The sequence below is a fragment of the Rhyacophila brunnea genome, unplaced genomic scaffold (assembly GCF_057557595.1).
Source record: "Rhyacophila brunnea isolate RB1 unplaced genomic scaffold, BYU_Rbru_1.0 scaffold_14, whole genome shotgun sequence".
NCBI classification, from domain to species: Eukaryota; Metazoa; Arthropoda; class Insecta; order Trichoptera; family Rhyacophilidae; genus Rhyacophila; species Rhyacophila brunnea.
In genome coordinates, this window is record NW_028232796.1 from 23700690 (window position 1) to 23720511 (window position 19822).

Consider the following 19822-nt stretch of genomic DNA (forward strand, 5'->3'; position numbering starts at 1 on the left):
AAAGTTTTAAGCAATATAATACTATAGTTTTGACATGACATAATTCAATCAATTTTCTTTCAAATGTTACAAATAAGTCCAAAAATCTCTGTGTTTAATATTTAAATATTATTATTTTTTGGGGTCAATGGGAGAAGTACATCGAAAGGCACTTGAGCATTGAAGTTGTTTAAGATGTTCTCAATATTTGTCTGCACTGCCTGCATAGTTGCCGGTCCAATTCTGTCCATGATTGCTTCCAAGTTTCTAGTGAGGAATTGATTCAGCAGTTCACCTAAAATAAATTAAATAACATATTATTTATTTATATTGTGCGTAGACGACGAAGGGAAGCGGCGGTTTAAAACGTGGCCTCACAGAATACCTGTTGGAGAGAGGTGGGGCATGGCCATATTAGATAACTGAAAAAGCCATCAGTTCCATCCAACCAGCACCCTATAACATGGCCATCTATTTATGTCCATTTTATTCATCTACAAACCAAACAAAAAGTCAACGGACCAAATATTAAAAAGATAAAACGACGTCGATAGATTTTTATTACAATATCATATTATTATACATTTTCTTTCAAACATACTGTCTTATTTTCCCAGTATGCCATAGTAAGGATTGCAAAACCGGTATTTCAAAACTGGTATTCCAGTATTTATCAATACTAAGCACTCGTTTAGGTTTTTGAAAATGAATTATAAGTTATGTGCTTTTAAAATGCAAATATATTGAGTGAATCCAACAGAGGTGAAAAAATAATACAACAAATTACATCAAATATATTTATATACGTAATTGTCTCGATGAATTATCATAATATTATTTCGAAATAGAAAACATTCGTGACAAAAATTTTACGTGACAGTTATTCTATAATTATTGATTGTACTTGCGTTGAATTTAAAAAGATTTTCCTACAGCTGGACCTATTTCCACTTTGTTCAAATTATTTGTAAAAAATCACTAGTTCTACAATTTATGATCAATACATATTTTAAATGTCAACATAATAAATGTAGGCATGTAGGTTTTTTCTATAAAATAGTATTTTCAAACAATTTTAATAGCTATATTTTTATTGGTAAGCACCTACTTGTGTTTTTTATAATGTTTAAGAAATACCGGTATAACGGTATTCAATAATAAATACAGAAAAACCGGTATTGACATTTTCATTTGGTATTGCAATCCCTATGCCATAGGCTTCTCAAAAAAATGCTTCTTTTGCCCATACAATCTGGAATATTTTTTATGACGTCATCTTCGTAATATCTTATATTTTGAATAAGTGGAAAAGCTGAAATAATCGCTCTCCCTAATAAAATATACATACACACGTTAATAAAGTGATTTCTATACGTCATTATGTTAAGGTAAATATTAAATGTTAAACAAATGTTTTCTATCGTGCCTTCTCAGTTAGCAGTTAGCCATTGTCTCGTTTTTTTTTCGACTTTTTTTTTTCGATCCTCATAGTATCATATGGGCCTCCACGGAGTGGAGGTTTGTATTAACAGATTTTGTTTTTTACGAGAAATGGATGTCAGCCACTTGCTCAACTATTAGGTCCATACCCTGACTCACACACAAATTGAAAAATATTGTGTACTTACCAGACCCAGGATTTGAACCTGGGACCCACGGCATTATATTCCAACGCTTGAGCCGCGCGGCCACCATGGGTGTTATGTGTGGTTACATGTAAGTTGTACGTATGCAGTTCATAGTGGGACACTTATTCGTCGGCCGCAGTACGTGAAACATGAGTTCACATAACATTTTATCAAATGACGAGTTCTTCGTTGAACATATCACAGTGGAATACATTTGTACGTATCTTACATAATGCGGAGATAATGAGGAGTAGTTCCAATTAGATTGACCCTAACCCAACCTAACCAAACCTTTTAAAGACATCTCATAAAATTTGCCACATTTTGTAGCATACGTACAAATATACTCAACGGTGAAATGTTCAACGAAGAACTCGCCATTTGATTAAATGTTACACGAATTCATGTTTCACGTACTGCGGCGCACGAATAAGTGTCCTGCGGTGAACTGTTTACGTACAAATTTCCGGATACGGTTATGTGTTACGTCTCGTAGCATCTTTATATTTTAACAACATATTATGCAGGTATATTTTAAGTAAATATCACCAAAACTACACTTAATATCACAATTTCCGCGATTCGATAACTCTAATTTGTAACACAGTTATTTGCGGTTATTTAAAAGAATATCCATATTTAGCCCGAATTTCGACATCGTGGTATTTCGGGCGAGGTCGTGCTTGTGCAGTGAGTGCACTGTCGTTAACACCACAATAACATGACAGCTCGAGCGGTTATCTAAGCCCAGTCGCACATTGAAAATCGTCTCGACTGGGATAATAGTCATAAATCAAAACTGAAGGCCGTGCAAGGACAATGACGTCCTTGGCAAATCAAAATGAATGACGAAGTGCGACATTTCGGGATTATACCTGCACTGCATGCCGGGTAAAAATAGTTGCATATTGTGTCTCCAGATGTTTTTTTCCAGCAGTGTGCGAAGTTCCATAAGATAACATGTGTGTTGTGAATAACGATGATGTCACATCAACGTATTCGACACGTTGCGGGTGAGACGAGTTTAGATGTGAAAGCCGGTTAAATAGCATTTTATCACAGTTTTATACGTGTTAAAACCAAACTTTAAAAAGGTTTTTGTACTCACCTAAAACCCTTTCAAAAATGCCATTCATCTTCATGCTTAATTTCTCCGCTTTATAGCTGGTTTTACTATTCTTTAGTTTGAGGTAGTCTAACCCGTCATTACCTTTATATAGGTCATATTCCCAGGACATTTGCAAATCAAAGTTTTCTGAAAATAAAATGTAAATTTCACTATAGTAATTATTAAATTAATAATATCGTCTTTCACCCTGGTATTGTCTTATACACTCGTTTCTTGTTTTCAGTATTGATTTAATATTGTTTTTATATTAGAAAATACGATATTTAAATATTCGTCTTCCTACGATAGGTATTTTTTTATTATTTGTAAGGTTTACCAACATGACCAATCACAGTATACAATATTGACAACACAGAGAGTGTGACAGAATGAAAAATAAAATATGTGTAAAATATATGAGGGCAAGCAATATATGGACAAAATACAAATAACATTGCAGTGAGGTTTGGAGCAACGAAAGAGGCAAAAGAACAAAACATGTCTATGATTATTAATAGTTCAGCGAAATCAAGCCACTGGAAAATAGTTCCGAGATTGGTGTTATGAGTAAGTAGTAAAAAGATGTGAAAACTAACACTAGTTACATAATATGTTAAACTTAATTTTGAATAGAACTTGTAGGCAATCTGAGTGATTGTTCCGAAAAATACCTGAATTCTGATTTGCGGTGAAAATGGGAGTCGAGAGTTCATTTCTTAGCTTTCCCGGCATTTTTTTCCGGAGTGTTTAAGGGATTGCATCCAAAATTAAATTCTAGAGGTTTTTTAGATTTTCGAGCCAAAGCATTTTTAAGAAATATTCAAGGATTTACGTCTAGGATAAGAGTCGATTTTTTTCCCGGAGACAATTTTGCTGAAAATCCGGGATATTTTGCGATCCAAGTAAGCTCCAACCGAGATCTTGGACAATCCTAGTGGTGAAAAGTTGTGTTTTAATAATTGTAGATTAAAAGCAGTTTTTCATCAGTTCACAGCATCAGTTGCTATAGTGTTAAACTTTAGCTGATGTTGAATCTTCAGCTACAAATAATATAATGCATACATAGTTTTATAGGAACCCTGGAGTTCAATTCCCTCTTGGATTAATAAATCAATTACTTATTGTTTCGATAAAAACACGCATTTATAATAATAATCCTCAAATAGCTCTAGAAATGGATCGGAACGCACCGGAGCACAGCTCCAGTTCGTGAAATTTTCGAGACTACCGCTCTCGTCTAGCGGAAAAATTAAAACCAGCGCTTCGGTTTGGAAATTATTATGAAAATCGTTACCTTAATTATTTCCACATACAATGATAAAATATCGTATAGTTTTGATACAAAGTTTTTATGCAATCATAATGACATAAATTCTAACTAATGAGAGTTATGTACCGTTCCATAGGATTTTGGTTTAATATTACGTTTAATATTTGGTATACCATGTACGGATGTCGCCTCAACGTCAAGAAAACGATCGTGCGGTGCCCAATCCGTTGACATCTTCCCAATTGATGAAGGTGACGTGTTTCGATTTATTAAAAAACTTAAGAATACGCGCTCTTTGGGACCGGATAACGTCCCTACATTTTTTTTAAAAGGGTGTGTTGATTTTGTCAAAGGCCCACTTGCATATATATATAATCTTACAATGGAGACAGGTATCTTTCCGGAATTATGGAAGATGTCGAAGGTGACTCCAATTCATAAGAGTGGTACAGAGTCGTCAGTAGAAAACTACAGGCCGGTAGCTGTTCTCTCTACACCAGCAAAAGTTCTGGAGATGATCATGCACAGCATGATTTCTCCAAAAATTGAGTCATTTATAATGAATGAACAGCATGGATTTAGAGCAGGCCGATCAACGGAAACCAACCTGATGGTATTCACTGATTATGTGTCGTCAGTACTAGATAGAGGCAGCCAGGTTGACTGTTCTTACAATTATTTCTCGAAGGCATTTGACAGAGTCGATCACGATATTCTGATGGAAAAACTCCAACTTATTGGATTGTCGGATCGATTTCTAAAGCTATTCGGGAGTTATTTTAGGAACCGTCAGCAATACGTTTCGTACGGCCTTTATCAGTCACAGACCTTTTACACATTTTCTGGTGTCCCCCAGGGCTCAAACTTAGGGCCATTGCTGTTCACGATTTTTATAAATGACATAGCATTGGTAATTAAAAGTGCTATGTTTTTGTTGTTTGCTGACGACTTGAAACTCTTCATGGAAGTTGTCACCTTGGACGATTGTCGTCAACTTCAACTTGATATAGATAATATATTAGATTGGGGCAGGCGTAACAAACTGGACTTCAATATTGATAAATGCAATGTTTTATCGTTTACTAAAGCCTCACGAGTATTGTTTTTCCAGTACTCGATGCATGGCAGAGTTCTCTCGCGAATAGCATCTGTAAGAGATCTTGGAATTACATTTGACGGTAAACTGACGTTTAGTGGTCATATAGATACCATTTGTAAAAAGGCGCTAAAGATGTTGGGCTTTGTCTTGCGTACTTCCCGGGTCTTTTCGGATGTTACGGTATTAAAAATTCTCTATAACTCCTTAGTTAGAAGCAGACTTGAGAGTGGGTCTATCGTTTGGGCCCCGCATCAGTTGAAGTACGGCCTTATGGTGGAGAGAGTCCAAAAGAAATTTTTACGACTCCTTTACTTTCGGTTGTATGGATATTATCCGTGGCTCTATCCGACTGATTTTCTCTTAGGGATGCTTACATACTGTAGCTTAAAATTTAGAAGGGATCTTTATTTAGCTACATATTTTTTCAGACTTATACGCGGCGTAAATGTGAACTCTGCCATTCTTGGTGGTATTGGCTTGTGTGTCTCTGATAATTACCTTAGGAATCGAGGGCATGCGTTGTTTGTTCTCCCACGGTGCAGAACTAACCTGCCATTAGTAATGCCAATTGGGAGGGCAGTAACCATGCTTAATGAAATCGCTTCGGATATTGATATATTCCACTTACGTGAGGGTGAATTTAGGTGGACGTTGTTTTATAAGTTTTTAAGATAGGGTTTATCAAAGTTCACTCTGTGTGCTTCCATCTACTTTTATTTTGTTACTTATTTAATTTATTTTCTTATTTTATTACTTTTTCTCTGTATTTTTATTTTTTTTTTTATTATTAACACTTATTTTATGTCATGTCGTGAACGCTTTGAATTTATAATTTGTTATGTTCATTATATGTAAAATAAATAAATTTGATTTGATTTGATTTGATTTGACCATGTACTGCTTATATGCGGCATATAACGTATGAAAAAATAATAAAACCATTTTCACAGCATATTTCATAAAAATTAGTTTTCTTTAGCCTGCGGCGCTGAACAAAATTCATTCTCGAATATTTAGTAGTAGTACCTATCAGATGTGTACAGACTGTTATTGCATTTGTCCGTCTGAGGTAGTTAGGTAGGTATACCTCCGGCTCATAAACTTTTCTATTTCAAGCGATATACAGCGTTACAGACAATACAACCAATTAGAATAACTGATCCGAGAAAACTCCCAGATTTCAGACAAGGAAATGCGTTTCATGCCAGTGTGCTATTGCGAGCAATCTCACTACACTCGTATGTATAATATTATGCTATATCAATATATATATATTACTTTTCCGGCATATATCCGGATTTGAATAGTATTGCTATGGAACACTTTTGAGCCACCAAAGTGTCTATCGTGACTTTTGTTTTCGGGGCAGTTATATTTAGGGGCCTTTCATCCAATATTTTCGAATGCGATTTTACGCCAGATGGCGTGCAAAACGTAAAATTGCGTTCATGAAAAATTTGTACATAAGCATCTCGCCGAACCCGAACACCTAATGCCCCTCTATCATAAATTTGGCGAACCGATTGCTAAATTCGGCAGAGTCGATTTTTGACAGATTGCAACTGACAGCCTGCGTTTGTTGATAATTGTCATACCTAGGTACTTGTTTTCTTCCGTATTTCATTATGATTCAGTGAATTATTTTGATTATTGTCTAATGGTATTATCTATTTTACAATTGATCCTATAATTGGTGCTTCATTTTATTCAATCATGAATGCTTTATTTATAGGTACTAAACTTTGCTTTCGTAGATGAAGCTAATCTACAATGCCGCAAATTTCGTAAAAGCGGCAACGCTTTCGAATTTAAGAGTCTCGTTAGTAAATACACATCAGATGCAGATTCAAGAAAATCAAATAAATATATAATATTTTTAACAACTCAATTCACATGGTTATGCTGGAATCGATTTATGAATAATAATTATATGGTAGGTAGGTATACTATCACGATAACCATTTCCTTTCATTTGTTTATATTGTAACGATTATATTTATTCAATAACGTTTATTCGGCATTCGGATTATCTGGCCATAATGTAGTATTAATCGAAAAATAAAAGAAATAATATGAAAGTATGTAATAGCGAGTTCAAAATATATGGACTACTAGGGCTATCTAGCGGCAAAATGTGAAAAATTATCGTTTATTTGACAGTTAAGTGCCCATAGACATCAAAAACTGACCATAGAGAAAAAATATTTTTCTGTTTTAATATAAGGAATACTTGTTTTAAATAGACGTGCATGTACAAACACCGTTATTTGAATGGAGCATTATAGAACATGGCGGCACCCGATTACACAAATTCGCAGACAAGTGGGTGAACACTCGACAAGTTTAATTACGGCAATAAACGGTTCCGGCGTAAGATGAGACCGTCATAAACGATTCGGATTTGCTTAATTCCATGGATACCCTATAAGCTCTCATGAGCGCTGGCCGGGGTAGACGAAAGATTTCTCTGTCGGTACATTTTTTAACTAGCATCAAGTATCTACCAAAGAAATCATGTAGGAAAAAAAGAAAGTTCCTGGTATTGATGTATTACACGTAGATGTAGACAACAGCGTCGTCTACAAACCACAGGTAACCGAGTTAGGTACATCGAAACCAAAATCAAATAACATGTACTTAATTGGATGAAAGACACAGAAAAAGTTTCCAAATTTATAACTAAAAGCTTACTCAAATAAAAAACGGATTTCCCCCGTGCCATGACCGGGAAAACCAAAAACAGTCCATCGATTGTGTAGTCGGCATTGATAGACAAGTCACCTAACATATGGCAAGATCCTTTCAAGTTAACTGGGTCGATACTGAAAAAAAAAATTATAATATATTACAATAATTACATATACCATAATATTATATAACTAAAATCTACAAAAAAATTCTGCCAGTTATTTGTGTATGTCAGGTTTTGGTATCTACTCTCGCCTACTTTCCATATAGCCATAGAGTTGAAATTCGGCACACAAGTACCAAAGCGATGAAAATACCTACATAATATTACAATTTTGAAGTAACCAAGTATTTTACCCACGGTGTCTTCTTCGACCACGTTAAAAAGCCCTTTTTGTTATAGACTATTATTATTAAACCTTGACAGATTTTTAGCAATCATACCACTTACCATTAAATCAGTGACACACTTTAATAATGTATGTTTCGTAGTCAAAACAAAACAATAGATCGTGCTATATTTTAACAGCATCTCTCTTGCTGCTGTTAAAATATATCATGTATTGCAATAATTACAAACATCTTATTGTAATTGTTACAATAAGTGCTAATACTTTGATACAAACCTACCATAGGTTTGATAATATTTATCACTTTAGCGGTCGATAAGTATATAATATATACTTTAAAATCAATACACAAGTTATAGTGCAGTGATACATTGGCCATTAATTACAGTGTCCTCAAAATAAATTTTAATACACTATATTAAAATTTTGGGGTCGGTCCAGTTCTGCTAGCGTGGGATCCCACACAACACTATGTACAAAAAAAACTAACATTTTTATTAATTATCTAGATCAATGGTTTCCAAACTTTGCGTTACTACGCCTCCCTTTTTAAAAAATCTAATCTTGGCGCTTCCCCCCCCCCCTTTATTTCATTAAATATATTTTTACACAAAGTGCTTTTTTATACTAAACTGGCTCGATATATGGATTTCATTGCATCTAATACGAACGGTAGCAGTACCTACTTGCATTGCTTTTCTTGACAAAGTATTATATTATTCCTCAGTTCGATTCAATTCAAAGGTTTTTGTTTCAATATACCTAGGCATTTTTATTAGTCAGAAAAAACACTACAAATAATAATTATAAAATAAAATTCTACATGTGAATTATCATCAATCACATACATCACACAATCGCATCAAATTGTATCTCACAGACACATATATTATAAAATGTTAATATTATGCAACAAAAACAGCGCCTTTTTTTTAATAGGACGAATTTTTAGTGTGTGTTTATCTCACTTAACTGGTCGATCCGCAACTGGCTGGAGCCCTGTCAGCCCCCCTCTTGTAGAAGCCATGCACAATAGTATATAAATGAGGTATATTAAAATTAATTAGTCTCCATATCTTCATACAGGTTTGCAAACAACCTAACTTTTATAGGACTATTATGTAGTAGGACTTTTATAGGACTATGTAGTTTATAACTAGCTGCCGTTTTATGAACGAATTATGAATTATTCTTGCAAACTGCAAACCTGTGGCTACATTATTGTGTTAAACTTTTCTCGCCTCCATTTGCAACAGTCCGCGCCTCCCCAGTTTGGAATTCGCTGATCTAGGTAATGATTCTTATTGTGATCAAACTGAAACCTTCACTAATATATTTCACATACAAAAATGGGGTGGCGTCGCTCAACTTTTTGAGATAATGTAACTCGGGAATTAAGTGGCCATGGTACAGATCCTCGCTAGCATTGTATAACATAATATTTATACGCACTTGATGTCAATAATCGTAGTATCTTTCAAGCCTGTTACAGTTGCTGCATGAGTGATGACCTTTAATCTTGGATATCCAGGTAGCACATCAACGTCTCCGATCAGCAGCGGATCCATGCTTGCCAGCCCTATCTCTGGTATTCCCGATATGAATTGATTGCTGACTTTTCTCGCTTCTTTCAGGATACACTCTTGAAGGTTTGGAGCATCTCGGTAGCATGGAGTGATGAAGGAAGCTAGAAAAAAATAATGCAGTATTTACATATTTTAATTTGGTACTTTAAATATAATTTATTCTTCCTTAATTGTCATGTTGAAGGGTGAATATCATCAATACAATCTCCACCTTTGAGATCGCTGACCGGAACAACAAGATTGTGCAGACGTAAAACCTCGTTCTAGCCAGATGCTTCAGACATGCTGTTCATCTTCTGTCCAGAATTATTTTTTTCGGTTTTCTCCCCTTTAGGTTAAGAATTATTAGGTCAGTAAATCAAATCAGCATTTCCGTTCCGAGACTCGGAGTTCCACAGTGTGAAGGTGTCTTTGAAAAGATTTTTTATGGGGCTTGGTTGGATTAATGTTAATTGAAAAAATACAACACGTGAATTGAACCCAGGCAGTGGTAATAGCTGGGTCGTGCCAAGGATAGCTGACATCCGGATGCCAGCCCAAAATTGCGCCCCCCCCCCCCCAAATAATGATAAAAAAATAATGCAAACATCATAGAAGTCATAGCAAAGTTAAAACAATTATTATATTATCATCAAAATACATTTCAAAAAAGTTATTATAATGTAAAATATCTTGAAACAATAGATATAATATGTCTATATAATTAATATATTATATGAATGAAGCAGAGTAGTATAATTTTTAAAAGAATATTAATTGACTAATAAGAAAATGGCGCCTTTTTTCTTAAAACTTATTTTATTTAAAAGAATAGGTAACATAATTATATATTCTAATAATAACGTAATCTAATATATATTTTTTTAAATCCCGCACTTTTGCCGGCCTTTGAATCATGTCGCCCGGGGGTTCGCACACTTAAAACCCCCGTTTGGCGCGTCCCTGGATATTACAACGCAGAAAATGGGTAATGCGCTAATATCTTTTCCATGCGTGTAAAAATCTCCACGTGATATATTAGTAAAAATATCATTTAGGTTGATTACGTTGATGTAGGTAGATTGACAAAAACTGTAAAAAGTACAGCTGTGCGAAACCAAGTGACAATGAAACAAAAAAATTGTATCATAGAGTGTACCTGCGAGAGGCCTGCTTCTGGTAGTGGATTGATCTAGAGCTAGATCATGGATGGCCAAGGATAAGGAGAAATTTCTTGCAAATTTATAAACATGACGACTTCGCTATTTGGAAACACTTACACGTGTGAACAGCTTTTTAGTCGGATGAAGCATATCAAATCCCGAGTGAGAACATGAATCACTGATGTGCATTTGGAAAACTGTTTGCGTGTAAGAACAACCTCACTCGATATCGATATTGGCGCACTTAGTTCTGCCACACAAAATCAAACTTCTCACTAAAATTTACTATTTTTATATTATTTTGTTTATTTTTTATTATTTAAAAAAGTCTAATCTAATAAATATTTGATTCTCATTTTCGTTTTCTTTTATTAATATATTATATAATACATATTTCTTTTTTGTTTTGTATAATAAAAAAAATCGGTTGTGCGGCCCAGTAGGAAATCTCATTTTTTAAATCTGGCCCGGCGGCTGAAAAGGTTAGCCACCCATGATCTAGACTAAAGGTTGTGTTCGAAAAATCTTATGCCGAGAATTTTCGAGAAATATGTATTCAATCTTGAATCTCGAGAAATTAATTTTGCAAAATTTCAATATTTCTCATTTCTCGAGAAATCATCATTGAAGTTAATGGCCCACCGCCCCGCACGACACCCCCATCTTAATCGGGCTTATCCGGGACTTACTTTTTATGTGAAGTATCATTTTTTATGACTGAGAATGTTTCAGGAGCAGTCCCATGGGAGAGGGAGGTAGGTACGTAGAGGAAATCGTAATCTGTAACAAAACCTAATACAAAACTGCCAAACAATCTAAGTGAAGAAATCTTCACGTTGGCAGTATGACTCCGCAAATTTTCTAAATGATGCAGAATTGAAGACATAAATCATCAATTAATTTTAATATATGTACTGCCAAACCAAGGACGACAGAAATCACCAATGTGATTCTCGAGAATTCTCGTAAAAAATAATTAATACATCTCGATTAAAAGAAAAAAATCTCAAAAATCGCGAAATCATAAACTTCAATCGAGGCTGATGATAATGATTAGGTTATTTTTATTTAAGCGGAAAGTCTTAACTTCAAAGTAGTCAGTAATAGTAATATTATTTATATGTACTCTGGTATTAATTGTATTCATAGTTATGACTGAATATTCGCTAAAAGCTTTTAATGACATTACAATAAATGATTAATCCCTTTAACTCGTAGGTTCTTAACCCATAGATCGCGACCATCGAAGTGGGCGCAATGTGTTTACTACTGTGTCACCATCTAAATAGTAAACTAAAAAATATTGACTAGGATGTAAAGTTAAATGACATTAAAAATCATGTTTATTCGTGTGTCGGTGTTTGAATACCACACAGTTGAATATTATACTTAGACCTTTTTCGGATAGAATTTCAACTTTCCATAATTAGGTTAATTTTATTTTTAATATATTTATGTGACACTAGTGTGATCGACACTAGATTAACCTCGTTGACATGCAAATCAAATAATACGTCTACAAATGGAAACATTTTCAATACAAAATTAAGTACAATTATTAATAATAATAATATATCCACAAACAATCAGGTACCGATGGAAACGATAATAATTTATTATTAGTCTTCATGACACCAGAAAAAGTGTTGTCTTTGAAACAAATGCAGTTTTACTTAATTAAATAGAAATGTGATGATTATTTGTAGTGTGTAATTAATGTAAATCTGGCAATTTACTTGGCTGTTATAAAAAGACGTTACGAGTTAAAAACGTTCTGAAACCGTACCCTAAAATTTTAAATCATATTTTAAATAAATAAAAACAATAGTTAAACGAATAAAGCATACGTACTACATCAAATAATTTGTATTTTCTTTCATTGTCAAAGATGTTAAAAATGTTTACATTTATTATTATATATTTCTCTACTCACGAAGACTTGATGTCGTCCTGTCTACGCAGCTGACCAGAGCCACTAAAACCGCCAGGCACTTAGTGTTAATATTCATTGTCAAATATTTTATCCCGAGATGTGTCTCAGTTGACAATTTTCACACAACTGCTTTTTCAGAGACAAAATTTTGCTGAAATACTCAGGAGAGCCGACACAGGTAAAGGTCATTGTGCCAAATAGTATGTAAAAACGATCGTTATTAGTTATTTATAATACTCTACTCGGGAAGATTTTTTAAAAATATAATTAAACTAACCATTCGTTCTGTTTTTTGGGAACAGTCGCATTTAGAAGTTACCAAAACAAGTAGATTGTAATTGGAGACCGTCGAGAAGTAGGCAGCCTGACAATCCTTATTATCATTTGAAATATGAAGCAAGAAGAAACGATGGGTGATAAGACATGCTCCTTATGGGAGAACAAGAACGGGTTGAGTTAATCAATCATCATCATCATTGTCACTATATCGCCGTGTGAACCTTGATCGCCTAAAGCAGTGGTCGGCAAACTCATTAGTCAACAGAGCCAAATATCAACAGTACAACGATTGAGATTTCTTTTGAGAGCCAAATTTCTTAAACTTACTATATAGGTAGATACACTGTTGACGTGATATTATTCTTAATAATGATCTTATTTATTGATAAAAATTAAATTGTTAGTAAGGTATCCATGAAATTATTATTATTATCATGACTGAATGCCTTGCCCTTGAAAAGTTTGGATAAGTCAGGTTTGTATGCTGTTGTTTTTAATTTTAGGCACGATTCCAGGTTCTCGTCAATAAGACGACCTCAATTTACTCTTGATAAGGTTTATGCTTGAAAAAGATTGTTCGCATAAATATGTAGAACCGGAAAGGGAAAGAACAGAAAACACTAGTTTTTTCAACTGATAACATGAGTCAGGAATACTACTCCAGGTATTAAAAATCACAATGTCTTCCTTCTCCAGCTCTTTCAAAGCAGACTACTAAACTTGTGCTATGAAACATGTTCACATTTGTTTTTCTCCAATATGTCTATATAATCACAGATATGTTCAAATTTAGAGCTCCATAATTCTTTATCGATAAGCTTTTTCTATAATAGAGTTGTTAATCTTAATCACCAATTCCATAACCATGAAAATGTCTGCGCACAAAGCTCTTCTTGACGAATAATGCAATGGTAAGCAAGTGTATCGTGATTTTTTTTCTTTCAAAATAGCAACAATCCCTTTTCTTACGCCGGTCACGGCCGGTCATACTTAACGCCCCGCCCCGTCTGTTGAAATTGACACAATTTTATCGAGTAGAATATGATGTTTTTCCATACACCCAATTACAACATTTGAAATATCCTCTCTTCGTGTTTGACATTTGAGTGGCAATAATCCTACAAGTTCTTCTTTAGGACCTGTAGGTAGATGAAATAAATCGTACAAAACGTGAAACTTGTGCTGTATCACATATATCACAAGACTCCTTAAGTGCTATTGATAAGGCTGAAACCAATTTAAGATCTTCGACTTGCTGGTTGGTTATATTCGAAGTCATTTTGACTGTTCTATCTTTCACTGTTTTAGCCTATACGTGGTCATTTGTGGCAGAGCCACACCCAAGGGGCCAAAGAGCCACATGTGGCTCGCGAGCCGCGGTTTGCCGACCACTGGCCTAAAGGAAACGTGTTCACTCTTCTCTGTCACCTGCCCCCTCCCTCCCTCAGAGATGGGTGCCGGACGAAATCCCGAAGGCCGAAATGCCGAAAAATAAAAAAATACCTATTTTTCCACAAAAAAAGATTTTTTGTCTATCTTGTAAAATTTGCGCAATTCAAGATAAGTCTTAAGATTGCGCAATTATTGGGTACTGTTTGTATTTTTCGGGATTTCGATCCTTGGGATTTTGGCTATTCGGGATTACAGTGGTCGGGATTTCGGTATTCGGGATTTCGGCCTTCGGGATTTCGACTTTCGGGATTTAGGCTTTCGGGATTTCGGGTTTTCAGCATTCAGGATTTCGGGATTTCAGAGATGATGTGTGTCTATCTATACAGTCCATCGTAGTCAAGGCCCTACAATCCTTCGTTTTCTTTTGGGTCTATTAAACACGCGCGTCTTGGGAGATAGGTTCCATTCTATCCTTAAGATATAGCCTGCCCAAAAGCGCCGCCTTATTTCCACCTGTGAGATGACGGGTGGATCGTTATAGAATGCATAAAATTCGTGGTTTGGTTTTACCTTCCTCATTACACGCCATCTTCCTCGCATACGGTTCCAAATATCCTTCTCAATATCTTCCTTTCAAAATTATCCAGGTTATTTTTCAATTCTTTAGCGTTGCGATAGAGAGTTTTTTTAAATATAGCTTTAATATACTACTTTTTTTATTCATCTAACAAAACACAAGATTTGAGGATGTAACATTGTATAGGTACCTATATTGAAAATATATAATTTGAGAACATCTCATGGATATACATACTAGATAAAAAATACGACACCCGACGTGACTGAACCTGTAACCGCTTGATTCGTACCAGTGTACTTTTCCAATTAAGCTACGGGCATCTTACTTAATTACGACAACAAGTAATTTATAATTTTATTATTATAAATAGTTACAAGATAAAAAGAACTTTTTATTTACTTACAACGTTTTTAAATTTTCCGTTGAATCATATAAACTTGACTTGACTAGCTTAAACGATCAAAAAATATTGTACTTATAGAAATAATACTGAAATGTCATTTTGACATGTCATATTGATTTACATAGTAACGCACGTATATATTAATAATTTAGTTGCTAGGACCCCAGGCCCCTAGCAACCAATAATGGTGTCGAAATAACTTTTCATACAAAACAGAATTAACTAAAAATGAATTCAATTCTACTTAAATATGGCTAAAAGTATTAAAAAATGCATTGGCATCGTGTTCTGAATATTCTAAAAGTTTCAAATGTCTAGCTAGTCGGGAAGTTAGTTAAAAATCGATTGCAAGATTTGTACCGGGCAAAGAACCACCGGACAAATAAGAATACGAGCTAATAAAAACGTTGTAATAAGTATTTCTTATTCTCTCTTTTATTATATTATTGGCTATCAGTTTTTGTATATTAAATTGAGGTAGGTATCAATTTATTCCTTAATTTCAAACCGTCGTCACGGATTACTCCTTTCTTTAGTTTTTAAAATGTACCTTTGCTAATAATTTAATCAACTATTGTTTATTCAACGTTTCAATCCAATAGTATCGTATTTTTTCTAAAATTGATTTTTTTTCTAGTGGGAGATGTTTTCAAATTATGTATGTTAAAATATAGCTTTATTTTAGTTTACTTCCGGAATATGTAGTTTGTTTAAAAATAAATTAAGTAATGAAAATTTGAAGTGAAGATTTTTTAGATGGTGATTTTATTTATGCGATGGTCGCACTGTATTTGAAACTGGTTTAGAAAAAAAAAACGGCAATTTATATTGTTCGTAAAATCTTGAAAAATGTATTGGTACTTAATTGCTTTCTTATTGGTATACCAAATCTACACCCAGAAATTAACTGCCTAATGTTTAATGGGAAACCTAATATAATAATCGGAACCAGTTTGAAAATACTAAGTCATAATTTATTCCACGCAATAACACGCCGCTTCCTTTACGCTTCTCGTGTCTAGAAAAAAATAATCTTTGCAACCTACGATGAGATTTTACTAAACGGGACTTCAAGAGATATGTTTACATCATGATTAGGGAATCCAATCCCGAGCCAAAATCTTGATCCCGGGATTTCGGGATTGCGATTTGACGATCCCGGGATTGGCATTTTTTTCAATAGTTAATATAACATTTTTATATATACAAATAACGTTGATAAAATTGGTCAAAAATAAATCTAGTATAATTTATACTATTTAAGACATTTATTGTTTAATATTGTGTACAATCAATCTTGGAAATACATAGGTTTAATGAAAGAAATGGTCAAAAATCAAGAGAAACGATTGTACTTTCTGGACAAACAAATAAGACAGAGAAATATATTGTTCTTTGGCACCGAGGAAAGAGAATCGTCGTACGGAGAACTGGAAAACAACATCGCCAAGTGGATAGGAGAGAGCTTTTTTATTAGATTAGACCATAAAGACATTCAAGAGGTAAAGAGAATTGGAAGAAAAGGTGAAAGACCTCGACCAATAATAGTAACTTTCACTACTCTCGGTCTCAAGATTAACATATTTAAACAAAAGACAGCGCTGAAAGACACTCAATATTATATGAAGGAGGACTATATACAGTACATTTTAGAAATAGGAAAATAATTACAACAGCAAATGATCCTAGAGAAAGAGAAAGGCAATACAGTCAGAATAAAATATGATAAACTGATCATAGTAAAACTTAACAATAAAAGAACACTGCCTACATCACCTGAAAATAACCCCCTACCACAGAATGATAGCAGCATTCAAGCCACCAAAAAGAACAAAACGCTCCAACCACAGACATCGTTTCGAAGATCAAGTAGCTTATCAGAAGGAGCCCCAAAACCGGGTATGCTAAACTTCTTCATCAACAAAAAAATATCAACACTATAACAAGTAGTAGATATAAACTGATTAATATTCCTCGTCTACGTTCTACGACAGTGCGGCGTCCAGTTGTCACATTCCAGTGACCGCTTGGGCTGTTATCCCGCCAAAATCTAGTTATAAAAATAAACATCGTAGGTATAATGTTCAAGTCCATTGCAGTTAACAGAGTGAACTATCTATAATAATTATTACAAGCCATGTCGACGCCAGATATTACCTTTTAACTCAGTGACTGCATCAAGGGCGGGCAGAGCAGCACATTCTCCAACTGTTGGAAACGGGGCTTACTGAAGGTAATCACTAAAGCTGGCAGTCAACCCGACTTCGAACCCTAATGCCTATCGCTCTCTAACACTCTTGCTGGCTCTCGGCAAAGTATTGGAGAAACTACCGTGCTACAGAATTAAGGCCCACCTGATTGAGAATGCACCGCTTTCGGATAATTGCAGAAAACTCCAACATTAAATAAATCCTTTGAGTTTTCCTGGTGAGTTTGACAGAGCGTTCTGGCATCAATACTCTTCAAAAGCAGCGACTCAAGAGACTACCAGGGAATTCTTCCGCATCAATTCAGAATTACTTCAGCGACAGATCGATCGAATTTAGGGTTGGATCAACTATGGTAGAGAGGCATACCAGTATGGGATGTACCCAGGGCTCTGTCTTCAAGCCCTTTCTTTGGAATATGATTTTTGATGATCCACGCAGACGATGTGCTGCTATTGATTGAAGCCAGTAGCAGGGCGAACATCGAGAGTGCCGTCGGCGAAGCCTTAAAACCAATAATAATTGTGGATTGGGGAAAACTAGACTAGACTGTTTGCACAGGATAAAACAGAAACCATTGTTCTTGGAGAACCACCTAGTAAGTACGCGGCCCGCTCATAGACCGCATGGAGGATACTAGAGTTAAAGTATCTGAATTACAGGCAATCCATAAACTGAACCGTGTGCCATACTAAACTTACGATTTCTATTCATGGAAATATATTTTCACAAATTTTATTATAAGCATCTTATCTTATCTGTTTATACCACACACTTACACACTTAGTGAAACTATATTTTCTTCAATCTATGGATGGCCTCTAAGTCACCTATCTTGGCGTTCAAATAGATAATTTCCCAGGTCCACAATTCCGGGACGACCTTCCAGAGAGTTGCTCGTATGCCTGATGATGGATGGAGTCTGAGCATATGAGCACTCAGAATAGCCTGGCGCCACTTGTAAGAGGATCGCTACTTACGTTGCCAGCATACGATACATGCGTATCCACAAAAGTGATCAAATTAGAAATACTCTCTTGTGTGCAGCCACTACGACCTGGCAGGCGGCCATTACGACCTGGCAGCGAAAGTGGGACGAATCGACCAAGGGCCGGCACACATATACGTTTTTTCCAAACATACAGTGGCGAATGGAGATAACCAAATATCTGACTCCAGGCCATTACACCAGTCAATTTGTGACTGGTCATGGTGGATTCGCTGGCAAGCTCTTCGAGCTTGGACTTGTAAGCCGTCCGACATGTCCATGCGGAGGGGAAATACAGGATGCCAACCACATCCTATGGGAGTGTCTGAGTATGTGCTCCGAACGGGAGGAAATGCTCAGGTCGGTCCAACCAGCTGTTGGACCCATCGGCCCGTCCGACCTGGTTGCTACTAAGGCCAATTATCTTGCTTTCAAAAAATTTGCGGCGTCTTACTACGGGCGTGAAGATCTCTTCACATAAATTTTGCTGCCTGTATGATTAGCTTCGTTCTTTAATTTAATAAACAAGTAGGTTCATTTTCTTTTTAGTAATTTCCATGTGCTTTTTCTCTCCCTGGCACTTTGCATTAGAGTAAACTCAGTAAACTCAGTCAGAGCTCACTTTGAGCGTAGCAATCTAAGTCTTGGGCATCTTCTCCCAGGACACTCCCAGGCCAATTCTTAGATGCTTCACATCACCAATTGATGGGTCCCGTGATACTCTCAATTAAGACCGAGGGTGGTACGGGGCGGGTTTGGTGGAGGGAGTTTAACTTCAATGTGTGCAGCGCAGTGCGGTGTTGTCATTCACCAAGGCCTACCGTACAACATCCACGGACACGCTATTTATCCTGGCCGGGATCCTTCCTCGATGCTTTTCAAAGGTGAGAAAGCCGTTGCTGGTGACTTTCACTTTGCCCTGCCTCCAAACCTTGATGCTGAAAAAGTATCAATGAGGAAGCGGGCAACAAGTCAAATGGCGCTGGATGCGGCTTCGAAGATCTGGCAGCGAAAGTGAGAATGATGCCTCCACCAAGAGCAGACACACATAATTGTTCTTTCCTAATGTCCAATGGCAATTGGAGATAACCAGTTTGACTCCTGACCACCACAGCTGTCAATTCTTGACTGGCCATAGTGGATTCGCCGCCAAGTTCTTTGAGTTTGGACTTGTCACCCGACCAACGTAT

The 19822-nt window shown here is 35.6% G+C and overlaps 1 protein-coding gene and 1 pseudogene across 1 annotated transcript; one reads left to right on the forward strand and one right to left on the reverse strand.

Moving 5' to 3' along the window:
• Positions 1-9803, reverse strand: LOC147075758 (uncharacterized). The gene is made up of 4 exons (XM_085942073.1): positions 9575-9803; positions 7776-7906; positions 2716-2862; positions 1-274 (listed from the first exon to the last, which is right to left on the reverse strand). The coding sequence occupies exons 1-4, from the start codon at positions 9688-9690 to the stop codon at positions 102-104; spliced, it is 567 nt and encodes a 188-aa protein (XP_085798199.1). The 5' UTR covers positions 9691-9803; the 3' UTR covers positions 1-101.
• A 6950-nt stretch (positions 9804-16753) lies between these two features.
• LOC147075759 (uncharacterized) lies at positions 16754-17380 on the forward strand (annotated as a pseudogene).
• The last annotated feature ends 2442 nt before the right edge of the window (positions 17381-19822 follow it).

What these genes read in the sequence shown, in the direction of transcription:
- LOC147075758 (XM_085942073.1), bottom strand. Translation starts at nt 9,690, where the DNA reads ATGGATCCGCTGCTGATCGGAGACGTTGATGTGCTACCTGGATATCCA. An exon ending in ACTACGATTATTGACATCAA is followed by an intron (nt 7,907 to 9,574) that starts GTGCGTATAAAT and finishes TTTTTTTTTCAG; the next exon opens with TATCGACCCAGTTAACTTGA. An exon ending in CATTTTTGAAAGGGTTTTAG is followed by an intron (nt 275 to 2,715) that starts GTGAGTACAAAA and finishes AATTTATTTTAG; the next exon opens with GTGAACTGCTGAATCAATTC.